Source organism: Canis lupus, chromosome 37, assembly GCF_003254725.2.
Source record: "Canis lupus dingo isolate Sandy chromosome 37, ASM325472v2, whole genome shotgun sequence".
NCBI classification, from domain to species: domain Eukaryota; kingdom Metazoa; phylum Chordata; class Mammalia; order Carnivora; family Canidae; genus Canis; species Canis lupus.
This window is the reverse complement of record NC_064279.1, coordinates 16,930,826-16,946,035: the sequence shown is the minus strand read 5'-3', so window position 1 is coordinate 16,946,035 and position 15,210 is coordinate 16,930,826. Positions and strand designations below refer to the sequence as shown.

Below are 15,210 nucleotides of genomic sequence, written 5' to 3'. Positions count from 1 at the left end.
AGCAAGATAAAAAAATTAATCCAGGACATGTCTCTTTGAAACCTCACAACTGCGAAATAAAAACCTCTACCTAATATTATTAAATGCAAGTATTAAATTACCACTTTTGTCTTAAATGAAATTGATTATAATATTTATATCAAGGAAAAACCAAAGACAAGACCACATTTCATCACCTTGCTTTCTTCCCCTTGTCTCAGTCTTCCAGGACTTGGAGGAACTGAAGGTCGCTTTCTACCCTTTTCCTGTTGGAAAAGGTCTTGCAATCTATAATTAAAGGGTTAGGACAGAGGAGGAGAGAATACAGTTTGTTTCTAATATTCTGAATAATGTTTACAAATTTTCTCTTTACAACTGTGAAGCCACAATAATTAGATTTTCCTATTTTGACTACAATAGATATTAAAATTATTTATTATTTCTAATCAACTAATCAAGAGTTATAGAGTTATAGACATATAAGTGACATGACTATAGTTATAAAAGAATAGTAAATTATTATGAGCATAATGTAATTAAAAACAAAACAAAACAAAAAACAAGCTTTAGAGACCAAGAGACCTGAGCTCAAAACCCAGCTCTGACAATAACCACACAACTTGGGGAAATGTCTTAGTCTCTTATAGAGCTACAGTTTCCTCCTCTGTAAAATGGCAACAGTATATACACTGTAGGATTCATAAGACCAAATAAAAGATGGAATGTCTATCTAATGCCTTACTCATTGCCTAGCATAATGCAGATGCTCCATAAATAAATGAGATAATAATCTCTGAACTTTTAAATAAGCATTAAGGGGAAATATTTCCCCAAATAAATATTTACATAAAAGCTTAAGAAGACACATAATAATACATCTGAAAGTCCTGACCTAAAAACCAATAATCACTCCATGGAATACTAATTCAATTATATTATATTCAGTAAGCACACACACTCCTAAGTATTTGAAACAGCACTGAAAGCTGCTCTCATCCGGTTTTTCATCTTTATAAACTACCTGAAGATTAGCATAGATGTTTTAAATGAAGAAGGGGAAGTGGTGACAGAAAAATAAAAACTTCCACAACTGGAGGGTAAAACGTAACATCCATAATAATTAAAGGCCTTTATAAATTAAAAACATCAAGGCAAAGCAAATTTTGCAAAGATATAACAGAAATGCCAGACTACAAAGCACACCTGTTATTCCAAGCTTGCAGCACTTCGCAGAGACTCTGCTTCTTGGCAATGAGGGACTCGAAGATGGACTGCAGCTGCTGGGGGGTGTCGACCGAGGAAGACATGAGCCTCACTTGCATCTTCTCAATCCAGTTCTTGAACTCACCCTCTTCCATCTATAGGGAGCAGAAACAATTCCAGCAGTCTGAGATACACCCCAAAAGAAACTTCTGATAATAGTTAATTTTGAGTTTCTGTCAAAGAAATGAATGACCTCTTTTTGTGCAAAGATATCTTCCATTTTTTCCTCTCTTGTTTTGCTAAATGTATCCGTTTTTAAAGATGCAAGTCTTTCATCAACAGCGAGGTATACCTGTGAAACTCTAATAAAACCATAAACATTAAACTCTTTAGAAAAGTTAGAATTAAACTTTCTAATCTCACATAAATAGAAAAATTACACACACAAAACTTTAACTATAGTTTGTCAGATTAAGAATCATATACAATTTTGCAACAAAAAGACCTATAAGGATGTCCATCAAAATTTTAACACCGGCTATGTCTAAGAAGGTTTGATTTCTTTTTTATACTTTTATGCAGTCTACATTTCTTTTTTTTACATTGGACATATGCAACATATATTTAGAAAAATAATTATTTCTGTTTTCAAAGAAAGCTAAATGAACTAACATGATATTTTAAAATGTGTACATGGTAATACTACACAAAAACAGATGATCAAATAAACTAAAACTTACTTTTGAAAAAAGTCCTTCAGATCCTGAAGAAGGGACACTTTCAATGGGACCTGACGTTTAATGAATATTTTGGGGAGGGGAACACATACTTCAAGAAGCCTAATGGGAGAATAACTGGGAGAAAAAAAATACAAGTAATAGTAAGAAAGTAAAAAATCTTTTCATATCTAGAGTAGAGGTAAACGTAAATCCTAAGAGACACAAGACAAAGTTTCTACAAAAAAGCATTTTAAAACAGTTATAAAAGTACTGAAGACAAGTTTCAACCATTATAATTATCCTCCCCAATTCTGGAATGGTTTTGTCTTGTTTGTTTCTTCACTGTCCTGTGATGTCATCATGTATCACCTGAGGCTGCCTCTTACGCATATAAACCTCAAGGACTGGGATAAAAAGCTTTATGAATGAGAGGAACCCCTTCCTACAGTTAGCTTAGAAGCAAGTCACCTTCCCAGCTCCTGAGGATTCCTCATGAGTCTTTACTCCTCGTGAGTCCCTTAGGAGCCTTTCTACCCAAGAGCTCATGTTGTCTAATAAATGTTATCACCCATCCGAGCAGTGATTGATGTTTAATGCTCTTGCTTCCAAAAGGAAATAAGCTCTAACTGCCAATAATTCCTAAGGGCCTATTTTGTGTTAGATGTTGTTCTAGGTGCTGAGGATACAGCACTAAAAGGCCAAAATTACTGCCCTCCTGATTCAGGAATAAGGAGACTCAGGCAATAAACAAAATGAATAGTTAAAACATACAGTGTAAGATGGTAAGTGCTACAGAGAAAAAGAAAGCAAGCAAGGGAAGTAGGAGTGCTAGGGATGAAGAGCCAGGGCAGGTGAAATGTCAACAATGACCTGCAGGAAGGAAGGAAAAGTAGGCAGATATCCGGGGAGTGGAGGAGCACATGCAAGGCTCCCAGGCAGGGTCCCACCTGACTGAACTGAGGCTGCAGTGAGGGGACAGGAGGGGGTGAGGGGACAGGAGGAGGAGGCGAGAACAGGGAGGCACTAAGCAGCCAGAACACGTGGAACTCACAGGCCCATAAAGGGGCTCTGGCTTTCGTACTCACTGAGACAGCCACTGAAGGTCTGTAGCTGAGGAGTGGCCTGAGCCAATCTTCATTTAACACAACCACTTTGACCACTGGGCTGCGATCAGACCACAGGGTAACTGGCTGAGGCCACTGCGACACTCGAGCGAAAGGCAACAGAGGCTCAGCGCAGAGTGGGAATGGTAGAGAGGGTCGGGGTGTTCAGATTCTGGATATATTTTGAAGGCCGAGCCTGAAGGCTTTCACAAATCACTTAATACCACAATACCACTTAATATCATTGTGTGAACTAGTGATTTTAGCTCTATCTGGATTTCAGCTCTATCTGGAATACCCAAGTAACCTTATGCTAGTTAATGTCTCAGCCAAAATTCTAACAAATGCCTACATGTAGAAAACTGTGGTTAAGACTAACATCTGAAGCGGTGGATCTACTCGTTCATCTCATGACTTCATCACTTGCTAGCTCTCTAAGTGACCTATAAACTTGAAAGTGAGGGTAATCATAATACTCTTTCTTAAATTAAGGATTAAATAAAATAACAACACTGAAAACTCTTAGCACAAAATAGGACCCTCTGCATTTGCAAGGGTGGAGATGAGGACTACACACACTGCAAATTAATCTAGTTACTAAAGAAATGTTCACAAAGTCTTCTGGGGAATATGTGACTGTGTATAGGATCATTCTGACTTCTTACCTGAAAGATGCCACCATCTGATTGTAAGAGAAATACTGGTGATAATCATGGTGGATGGAGTGACCACATGGCTCAGCATTGGCTCTGCGAGTGTACTGGTGCCCATAAAACCTAAGTTCAAGGTATTTTGCAAATGACATGGACCAGGACTCATTGGAAAGAGCAACAACTGGTGTTACCTGAAATTCATATAAATCATCTGTTATGTAATTACATATTGAGAATCTCTTTTTTAAAAAAGAATTTCTTTTCTAATACAAATCTAATATACTCTGACTCGAGAAAACTAGAAAAAGAATTGTTTAAAAGTGGATACAGGGGTACCTGGGTGGCTCAGTCAGTTAAGTGTCTGCCTTCAGCTCAGGTCATGATCTCAGGGTTCTGGGATCAAGCCCCACATCAGGCTCCCTGGTCACAGGGGAGCCTGCTTCTACCCCTCCCACTCCTCCTGCTTGTGCTCTCTCTCTCTGTCAAAATAAATAAAATCTTTTAAAAAATAAAGTGGATAGAGTTAGGAATGGTTGGGGGAGCAGTACCACTGGTGATCCCACCACCAACATCAATATGCTAGTATATTTACTTTATTTCTATGTACGTGTATATATATTTATATGTACATATATATGTGTATGAACACATAGAAGGTACCCAGCCATTGTATTTAAAAATAAAGTCTTTCCTATAATTAGCTCCATAGTCTTGTATTATTTTTACTTAGCAGTGTATCATAAATATTTTCCCACCTAAAATACTCTTAAGTAACTTGATTTTTAATAGCCATAGAGTATCCCATTGTATGGACATATCTAACCAATCCCTACTGATACACATTTAAGACATTAGAAGTTTTTCCTCTATTCTGATCATGCTCTGATGAACTTTCTTGTGTATACATACATATGTGTTATATCCATAATTATTTCCTTGGAATAAATTAAGAAAAGTGGGAATTGGTAGACCAAATGGCATGAACATTTGTGTGGTCTTTGATACTTTTTGCCAGTCTTCCAAAATGGGGTATTGGGAAGGGCCTGGGTGGCTCAGTTGGTTAAGCATCTGCCTTTAGGTCATGATCCCACGGTCCTGGGATGGAGCCCCCCCTGGCAGGCTCCCTATTCAGCAAGGAGTCTGCTTATCTCTCTTCCTCTACCCCAACCCACACCCCCCACACACCCCTGCTCATGTTCTCTCTCTCTCTCAATAAATAAAATCTTAAAAACAAAGGTACTGGTTTATACAATCTCCAACAATATCTGAGAATAACAACTTCCCCACTTTCTTACCAATCTTGGGAATTACAAAGCTTTGCAATGTAATTTCTTAAAAACAAAACAAAATAAAACCACACTTCACTGGCTTTATTTACATTTCTCTAACTACTGAGTAAAATTTATTTGCACATGTCTATTGGCCATTTGTATGAAACTGCTTTGTTATGCCTTTTACTCTTTTTCTATTATGCCTTACAGAAATGTAATATTAAGTATATTACTATTTAGTCATGATGTAACTTTTTTGACATGTGGAAGTTTTCCATTTTTGTATAACAAAAACCATTCACCTTTTCCTTTCTAACATAACCCCAAAGGCAAAAGTTTTTGTTTTATAATAAGGTACAGGGCAGTCTGGGTGGCTCAGCTGTTTAGCGCCACCTTAAACCCAGGGCATGATCCTGGAGACCTGGGATGGAGTCCCACGTCAGGTTCCCTGCATGGAGCCTGCTTCTCCCCCTGCCTGTATCTCTACCTCTCTCTGTCTCTCTCATGAATAAATAAATAAAATCTATAAATTAATTAAAGTACATACACCAAAGCATGTAAAATACACAACTCTAATTTAAGTTATTCCTTTAATTCACTGCTCAATCTACAGAAGTTCACATGTTCCACAATAAAACAGTACCAGCTATCTAATAGGAAAGAAAGGCCTATAAGTATTAAAAAACAGCTAGTTACAAGAAACAATCTCATGGCTGTACGCTTGCTACTGCAAAAGGAACAGACTTTGATTTTGCCTACCTTTACCACTGATACTGATATAGGTCACACTATTATTTTATCTGTAATTCTCACATGTGCCTTCCAAAAGCACACTCCAAAATAAGTAAACAAAATTAAACTTGGCCTATGCTCACTGCAAACAATCTGGATAAAAAGTGAGTATTAAAAGCTTATAATATTGTCAACCAAGTATTTCCTCCAGAGTGAAAAAAGAAAAGCACACACTAGAAATATAACACATGGTCGTTTTCTCAAGAGGTCAATTTAAACATGGTCTCAGCTGTATCTCTTAAGATAGAAATGTTGATAGAGGCTCAAACAGAGACAAACATCCTAGCGTACTATACTATTGTGCTACAAGTCTGTCTTCCCTGCTAAAGGATAGGAGCCATGCCCAGGCCCTCAGAGTCCCCAGCACACAGATGGTGCTAAATAAGTGTCTGCTGAATAAATAAACATAACTGAGAATTGTGAAGATATAATCTCCATAATTTTACCAAACAAGATATCTATATTTTACATAATGACTGATAAATTCCAAGATGAAAACTTCCAGAAACAAACACTAAATGCAATACACAAAATGCAATTTACCCTGGAAGGTAAATGAAATAAGAGCCTAGTGAAAAATAAATCTAAAATAACATAGATCATCCTCTCCAAAAAGAACTACACAAATAAAAATAAATAAATGATGTTGGGCAGCCCGGGTGGCTCAGTATGTTTAGCGCCACCTTCAGTCCAGGGCCTGATCCTGGAGACCCAGGATCGAGTCCCACGTTGGGCTCCCTGAATGGAGCCTGCTTCTGTCTCTGCCTCTCTCTCATGAAAAAATAAATAAAATCTTTAAAAAAATAATAAAATAAATAAATGATGCTGTACAAAATATTAGAGTAACAGGGTACATTTACCTGTTTGCAGATCCTGCACCAGGAATAAGTAAGAATTGTATGTTGATATCCAGGTACTGGAGAATCCAACTCCTTCAGGATTATCTGCACACAGCCTTGGCCATGGACAAAGCGCCGAATATGATGTACCATAGGGGTATCACAGAACATGCTAGGACACTGATAAGAAGGCCTTTGACAAAAACAAAGTCCTCACATTAACCATGAAACCGAGAAGTAATGTTGAATGAATACTGGCTAATCGGAACCGCTGTCCGGGAAGCTCAGTGTCCTCTCTAGAGCACTGATAGCCAGTGGACGACCTATTCCAGGCACCACTCGCACGCTCAGAGCCTGCAGCTAAGCCTGTCTTCAGCTACAACTCAGTGATGGGTTCCACTTATTAAGCACCTTCTATTTGCTTCACATTTTTAAAATGTCACTTCATTTTACCTAGGAAAGCCCATGATACTTCTGGAGCTTGTTATTCCCTATAATGGGGGCTGGTAAAAATTACTTGCTCTTCTTCATGAAAGTGGCAGGTGATAACTCTGACTTAAACCAAGGTCTAGATGATCTCTATGCTTCTCCTGCCTCTCATTTCAATCACTGTAAAGACACACATCCTTAAAAAAAACTCTTAGATGGCGGCATAATTAGACACTCAAAGATCTGCAAAACGAAGTAGATAAGACATCCTGGGATTGAATATGAAATAGATGACTTCTTTGTATGGTACTCTGACACATGGTATTATAGTGGAGGCCACACAATACTTCAACTCCTCTTTATGTTTTAGGTTGAAATTCTGGGCATCAGAAAAGCATACACAGAACATAAGGAGAAAATCTGTTCTTACCTGAAACAGTATCTCTCTAAAAATATTCCTAATGTCAGATCATTCTTTCCATAAAATTCCATTGTCACAATCCTAAAAAAAGACAGTATTTCTTAGGAGCACGTCATAAGAATTACCACACTGCCAAGACACTGCATGAGACTACAAACTGATTACCTGTTAGATGTGCCTACAATGTAGTATTAAAATAGTTAATATTCTCTTGTTCTTCTACAACAGGTTTAATCTCATCAGGTAAAAGGGGTTTGAACTAGCCACACTATAGCTCCTTATCTATTCCCAGTCCATTAGTATCTTATCAAACTAAATCAGGATGCAAAAATAATAATGAGTAAAATGGATATGAACTAGGAAGAGATCAAAGTTTCCTACAAAGCCCTTATGCCCTATCACCATTAAATAGAACTCCTGTCTCCTGCTCTCTGGTCCACATCTTTACTGAGCATGGAGAACAGCAGCTCATATTCTTCCAGGAGAGCCAATTCCTGACTTTATGCCTAACTTATGAATGCCTACAAATAAGAGAATTTGGCTATAGCCCTGTTGTAATCCACACTTTATTCAAGCTTTGACCTAAGGAATCCATAAACTCCCACAGAAAACTCCTACGGAGAGCGCCTGGGTGGCCTAGCTGGCTAAGTGTCTGCCTTCAGCTCAGGTCACAGTTTCAAGGTCCTGGGATGGAGCCCCTGCATCCGGCTCCTTACTCAGTGGGGAGTCTGCTTCTCTCTCTCCCTCTGCCCTCCCCACCCCCACACATGCTTTCTCTCAAATAAATGAGTAAAATCTTAAAAGAAAAAAAGAAAAAAAAAGCCAAAAACCTGCCTATGGGTTCCCCAGCCCTAAGTCAAAGTCTGCTAAGAGCTATATAGACAGACACTACAAGAATCCCTGATCTCACTGGTAGAAATAAGTGTTCCTGGAGTCCAAATTAAAACACAGAACACATTTTGTCATGGAAACAGTGCTCCAAAAACAAGCTTTTAAAATTAAAGTATGCGGGACCAGGTAACTGGATGATGGGCATTAAGGAGAGCAGGTGATGTAATAAGTACTGGGTGTTATATAAGACTGATGAATCAAAAAAAAAAAAAAAAAAAAAGACTGATGAATCACTGACCTCTACCTCTACCTCTGAAATCAATAATGCATTTTATGTTAACTAAATTTAAATAAAATTTTAAAAAATAAAAAAGCGCAGGAGAAACAAATTTTTAAAAATTAATAAAAAGATAAAGTACATAGTACTTTAAAAACTAAAGATAAACTATGTAATAACTAGCCTTTTATAATTATCATATCATTTGAAACAAGTAATTTATAAAGTGTTTTTCTATCTACAAATAATTTATAAAGTGTTTTTCTATCTATCTACTTAAAATTAGGTTTTATCACCTGCACCCCAATGTTTGTAGTAGCAATGTCCACAATAGCCAAACTGTGGAAGGAGCCTCGGTATCCATCGAAAGATGAATGGATAAAGAAGATGTGGTTTATGTATACAATGGAATATTCCTCAGCCATTAGAAATGACAAATACCCACCATTTGCTTCGACGTGGATGGAACTAGAGGGTATTATGCTGAGTGAAATAAGTCAATTGGAAAAGGACAAACATTCTATGGCCTCATTCGTTTGGGGAATATAAAAATTAGTGAAAGGGAATAAAGGGGAAGGGAGAGAAAATGAGTGAAAATATCAGTGAGGGTGACAGAACATGAGAGACACCTAACTCTGGGAAACGAACAAGGGGTAGTGGAAAGGGAAGTGGGTGGGGGGGTTGGGGTGACTGGGTGATGGGCACTGAGGGGGTAACTTGGCAGGATACGGACTGGGTGTTATGCTATATAGTGGCAAATTGAACTCCAATAAAAAAAAAGAAAAAAAAAAAAGAATTAAGTTTTAGGATAAAACCCATTAATAAAGCCAAAGGCTGATTGCTTTTATGAGAATGATGCCTTACAGAAAATCTGCCTAAATTGTACATTATCATCAAAATGCTTAAAACTAGCTTTTATGGGGGCACCTGGCTGGCTCAGTCAGTAGAGCATTTGACTCCTGCTCTCCAAGAGTTGTAAGTTCTAGCCCCATATTGGGTATTGAGATTACTTAAAAATAAAAAAATCTTTTTTTAAAAAAAAAAAAGCAAACTATTTCTCACCTTTATAAATACAAATTTCTCTTCCATCTCTCACATCCTTTTCGCTCTTACTCAAGGTACTTCTCACTTACTTCTTACCATGAACAAATACAAATTTTGTATTTAATTCACAAATTTAAAAGTCCTAGCAATTCATACATGCCCGGCAGCATGCCATGTACCTGAAAACAGATCCTAACAGCTGAATTTTCTTAAAGTTGTTAGAATTAAGGTCTTAAATACAGTAATAATACAAGAGGAAAAGAATCCTACCAAGGGCTGACACAGGCACTGGGGGCATTGCTGGACTGCGCAGAAGAGCTGCTGAAGAGCACGCACAGTCTCTGGTGGTTCACAGGGTTCAGACAGTCCACCTAAAAGAGGAGGAACAAATAAGCACCCAAAAGTAGTACCATACTCCAACCTCAATGCATGTTCCCTTTTTTTTTTCTTTAAGATTTTATTTATCCATTTGAGAGACAGAGAGAGAGAGAGAGAGAGAAAGAGAATGCATGCAAACAAGTGGGGGAGGCGGGGACAGAGAGAGAAGCAGTCTATCTCCCCACTGAGCAGGAAGCCAGACTGGGACTCGATCCCAGGGCCCTGGAGTTGTAACCTGAGCTGAAGGCAGACGCCACCCAGGTGCCTCCCCATGCATGCATTCCCCTTGATTTGTGACACCTCCAGTCATCAATGAAAGGGTTCCGATGCAGACTGAAAACTGCCAGAAACTGAATAAATAAATGAGGAAATGGAGCATTTCATTTTTGAAACAAACAAACCAAAAAGTTTAAGTTAACTTAAAATTGCAAACAGAAGTCTAAATAGCTTGCTTTCCTAAATACTCTTCATTACTTACAGAACTCCATTAAATTATTTTGGAAGTAAATAGTTAACTAACTAGATCCATATGAAACAGTCTGAATGGATGGCTGGATATAACAGCAATCTTAAAAATTTAAATTCTCAGGTATTTATTTGCTTGTACTTTATACTGTTCTTGATCATTATATAGCCAACATTTGCTCTCTATTGAAAATCAAACAGTACAGAGATACATGAAAAATTTCATGAAGTACATAAAGCATCTCCTCCTTTGATTTCACTCCACCTCCCAAAACGATAACTTTTGACTCTAAAGTTAAAAACCATGCAGTCTTTTTGCTAGTTTACACGCATTTACACACAAACACACCCACATACGAATACAAAGGTGATTTTGTTTTATAAAAATGAGAGGATGCTACATACAAAACGACTTGCTTTTTAACACTCAAAAATAAATCATGGGCTCTATCTAGGTTGTTCAATGAGATCCAATTCATTCTGCAAACAACTAGAACCAAGGCCTCAGCAAATAACCTTTTACATATATTCCTACAAAATGTAAGCTTTAGATAAAATGCTTACTTATTTCTGCAGAATAGGTTATAAAAGATCGGAATCCTGGACAATGGTGTATATATATATACATATATATGTATATATATATGTATATATATGTATATATATATGTATATATATATATACATGGAAACTAAAACAGATCTCCCTATCACCTTATATAAATTTACACAAATGTATATAAACGCAAATTTACATACAATTTAACATAAGCATTTTTTCACACCACATTAACCATGGCTCTTATCACTTTCCTTTTTTTGCCAATCTCACAAACACTAGTGTACCACAAAGAAAGTAAGGTCCTGTTGTTATTTAGCACTTCCTCAACTTTCAGTGAATTAAGCATCTTTTTATTTGTTCTATTAAACAATTTCATATCCTCATTTACAGACAGGTTTTTTTTTTCATTAGTTTTCTTACAACCACTATCGGCAAATCTAATTTCCCCTCAATCTCTGTTTAAAAAGAATAAGGGCACTATCATAAATAACGTGAAGTGTTTATGCTAAATAAATAAGTCTGATATTTTCTAAAAACACATCCATTTTTTGCAGGAAGCTTCCGTCTCGTTCCCTCTCACAAGCATGAACAGGATCAAGGCCACATCACACCCACACCCACACCCACACCCAAGTCGGCCTTCCACAGATTTTACTCAGCTCCACCCTTCCCCCTACAGCAAAGCTCTTCCTACTTTACTGTGAACTCAGTGTGAGAAGTTCAAAACGCAGTTTCATTACTTTATATTCCTACTTCATACTTAAAGCAATACATAAGCCAACAGACTTAAGGTAAAAAAAAAAAAAAGGCATAGGAAGAAATAGTTAATAAATCTGCAATCTATCATATTTGTTTTTTTTTTTTTAAATCTGCCACAGCAGTCTTATAACACACCCTAAAAGTGCACCCAAAGTGCCTCACCTTTGTTGACCACACTGCATCACTTGGAATCAACCCTTTCTCTTCATCACCCTCAATTTTGCTTCCTGGTCTGCTGCTTGCCATAGCAGGTGCTTCCTTTGAATGAGCAAAAGGGTCTGCATTTTTTTGCTGAATTCTTCCTCCTCTGGCCCGATAATCAGCCAGCATTCTCCCCAAGCTCTGGCTATCCCCTAGATGCTCAGCAATTCTAGTGCTCACTAGCTCGTGGGAGGGCAAGACTTGAATAGACTTGGCCTGAACACTTCCATTCATGCCCTGAAGCCCCGAGAGATCTCTAAGCAGCTGCTTCTTCCGTCTGCTCTCCATTTCCTTGAACTCTTTATTGAGAAGAGGAGACCAGTAAACCTGCTCCGCGAAATAATCTCGGGTAGAGCATCTCATCCCCTTTTCAGTTAGAAGGAAGGGCTCCCGGAATGTGATTACTGGGGAGATACAGAGGATCACATCTTTCAATTCCTGTTTGAAGGCCAAAGAATAAGTCTTTCGTTTATCTTCAGAAGAGGTAACCTCCTCAGTAATATACAATCCAGTGTCATCCTGCAAAGGGTCTCTAAAGGCTCTCATCTGGCTTTTGGGGTCCTGTAGCTCATCTGTGTGCTGTGAAGGCTCTGGCTGCGCAGTGCCCGTGGCATCCTGTTGGTCGTCCACATGGAGCGGCAGCAACGATTCTGGGACGGATGGAAAGAGGGCACAGGGGATGCCTGCTGCCGGGCAAGCTGCTGTGGCATACTCCTGATGCTTCAAAGAGGCAACATCCTGTGGGACGCTTTTATTTTCCTGGTCACCCTTCTCAAACACGATCCTTGATTCCGGCAAACCGCTATCATCGGAGGGCAGAAGCTCTGGAGGGAAGTCAGGCTCCCGGGGGAGGGGGCTTCCGCTAAATGGCTCTTGAGCTGTCCCTCCATCCTCTCGTCCCTCGATCAGAGAATGGAAGGAAGGGTTTTGTGCTAACGTAGGAGGCATTGCAAATTCATCCATAAGGAAGGAGATTTCCAGTTGCGAATGATAAGCTACACAGATCATAAATATTAGGATCTCCTTAACTCTAGCCAGCTCATAATCAGAGCCTCCTCTGAGCTTGATTGTGCAGCCCAGGTGCTGTGGACAGCCTTCAAAAAACATCAGTGTTTTGGTTTGCTCTACAAATAAACAAATACAAAGTTTAAGAACACCGAGCTGGCAAGCCCTAAATCCGGACAGAGTTAATTCATCATCTTAATCTCCACAAGAAACCCTTTAAGCAAGATCACAGCTGCCAATCCTCATCTAACCACTGCTCACAAATATTTAGCATTATAACCAGATATTATTAATGGATATTAGATATTAGTGGGAGAAAGTAAACACTGTAGTACTGATGAGTTTTACTCATTTCCTCTTGTCCTTAATCTCTGGTGAATCTATGCTAAAGATCACTCACCACTAGGTAACTGAAACATCTGCATGTAAAATTTGTGACAGGTGCCCAGGTGGGGTTTTGTAAGCAGCTGGTCCATCGACATCACTAAATCACCTTGGGTCATCCGACTGATTCGTTCTAAAACTTGCTAGAACACAGAAACATATTACATTACAAAATTAGAGAATAAAATTCTCAGTAAATTTTACCTGGAAAATATGAAAATTTTAGAAATAAACCTCACAATTCATTTCCTTAATTTTAATTATATAATTAAATTGTATAATTTCCTTAATTTTAACTATAGGACAATTTTTTTTTTTATTCTAAATTAGACTACTGGGGATCTCTGGGTGGCTCAGCAGTTTGGCGCCTGCCTTTGGCCCAGGGCATGGTCCTGGGGTCTGGGGATTGAGTCCCACATCAGGCTTCCTGCGTGGAGCCTGCTTCTACGTCTGCCTGTGCCTCTGCCTCTCTCTCTCTCTCTCTCTCTCTCTCTCTCTCTATATATATATATATATATATATATCTCACGAATAAATAAGTAAAATCTTTTTAAAATAAATAAATAAGTAAATAAATAAATAAATTAGACTACTCATATTAGTGACCTTATCAAAAGGTATTTAAGCATCATGCATTGGCATAGGATACTGAAGGGAAGGGGGAAAATTTCCTAGAACTGGCCTCTATCCTGAAGAGAGTAATTTTCCAAAAAAGACAACCATTTTTTTTTTAAGATTGTATTTATTTACTCATGAGAGAGAGAGAGAGAGAGAAAGGCCGAGACACAGGCAGAAGAAGCAGGCTCCATGCAGGGAGCCTGACGCAGGACTCGATCCCGGGTTTCCAGGATCCCGCCCCGGGCCGAAGGCAGTGCTAAACCGCTGAGCCACCCAGGCTGCCCGAGAGAATGTTTTCTACTTGTACAATTCCCCAAATAAAATGAGAGCTCAACAAAGACTACGTATTAACTAATGTCTATTACACCTTTGATCTTGTCAGCAACTATGAGTACTATATAATTAATTACACTTTCTCTCAGCCTGAGGTTCTACACTCTTAAAATAATGAAATGGCTGTCATGCCTTATTGTCCTACTTTCAAATATGGAATAGCAAATAGATTAAGATCCCTGAATATCAACCATGCATGCATATAAATTTTAAAAACTGAGATTTTTAAAATATTATATAAAAATGAAAAAATAATGACACTCACTGATTTTACATTAATGACCAAAGTAATGCCATGTTCTAGTAACATGTCTTGGGCAATCCGAGATACTGTTTTTTCAACTAAAACCAATGTGGGTCGAACATCAACTATTCGCTGAACATAATTCTTCAAGAATTCCCTTTCCTGAGGAAAAAAAAAAAACATCAAAACTATTATACCTGGTACAATTCAAGATCTAGAGATATTAAAATATCAGGATAGTCTGATTAATAATATTAATCTAAGCCTAAATTCTCTTATCCACAAGTCCATAAGCGAGTTACTTCAAACACAACTAAGAGTATTATTCATAATTCTGAATTGCCAGTAAGTGAAAGAGAGTTTCAAGAGAAACTCCATTTTCTGTCTAATTTTGAAGGATTTTCAGTTCTTAATAATTTATAATATGAAAGCCAAAATCCAATCAGCTCTCAGAGGTTAAAAAAAATAAAAATAAAAAAACCTCACCTCATAACTCCCCAAATGAAAGCAATTTCTATTTTTTTAATTATAGATTCCCCCATTACATTCCAAAATTAACCGGGGTAGCTCTTCTTTGGGTATCTGAATAAAGAACTCTTGAAAGATGCTATTTTAGCTTCTTTCTTATTCCAATCTCCCAGCAGATCATATTCTACCCAGAAGAGCTATAGTTAAAGATCTAAAACACAACACTTAATACA

At 37.9% G+C, this 15,210-nt stretch overlaps 1 protein-coding gene across 4 annotated transcripts in view; it reads right to left on the bottom strand.

Moving 5' to 3' along the window:
* PIKFYVE (phosphoinositide kinase, FYVE-type zinc finger containing) overlaps positions 1–15,210 on the bottom strand; it is an 83,275-nt gene that overhangs the window by 21,685 nt on the left and 46,380 nt on the right. For all 4 annotated transcript variants that reach the window (XM_025441486.3, XM_025441487.3, XM_035710976.2 and 1 more), the window contains 11 exons: positions 14,531–14,671; positions 13,331–13,457; positions 11,887–13,049; positions 9,832–9,932; positions 7,419–7,490; positions 6,581–6,752; positions 3,670–3,848; positions 1,923–2,036; positions 1,436–1,544; positions 1,183–1,337; positions 177–267 (listed from right to left, as the gene is read on the bottom strand). In XM_025441486.3, coding sequence (XP_025297271.3) covers positions 177–267; positions 1,183–1,337; positions 1,436–1,544; positions 1,923–2,036; positions 3,670–3,848; positions 6,581–6,752; positions 7,419–7,490; positions 9,832–9,932; positions 11,887–13,049; positions 13,331–13,457; positions 14,531–14,671 — 2,424 coding nt within the window. The remainder of the gene's footprint in view (positions 1–176; positions 268–1,182; positions 1,338–1,435; positions 1,545–1,922; positions 2,037–3,669; positions 3,849–6,580; positions 6,753–7,418; positions 7,491–9,831; positions 9,933–11,886; positions 13,050–13,330; positions 13,458–14,530; positions 14,672–15,210) is intronic.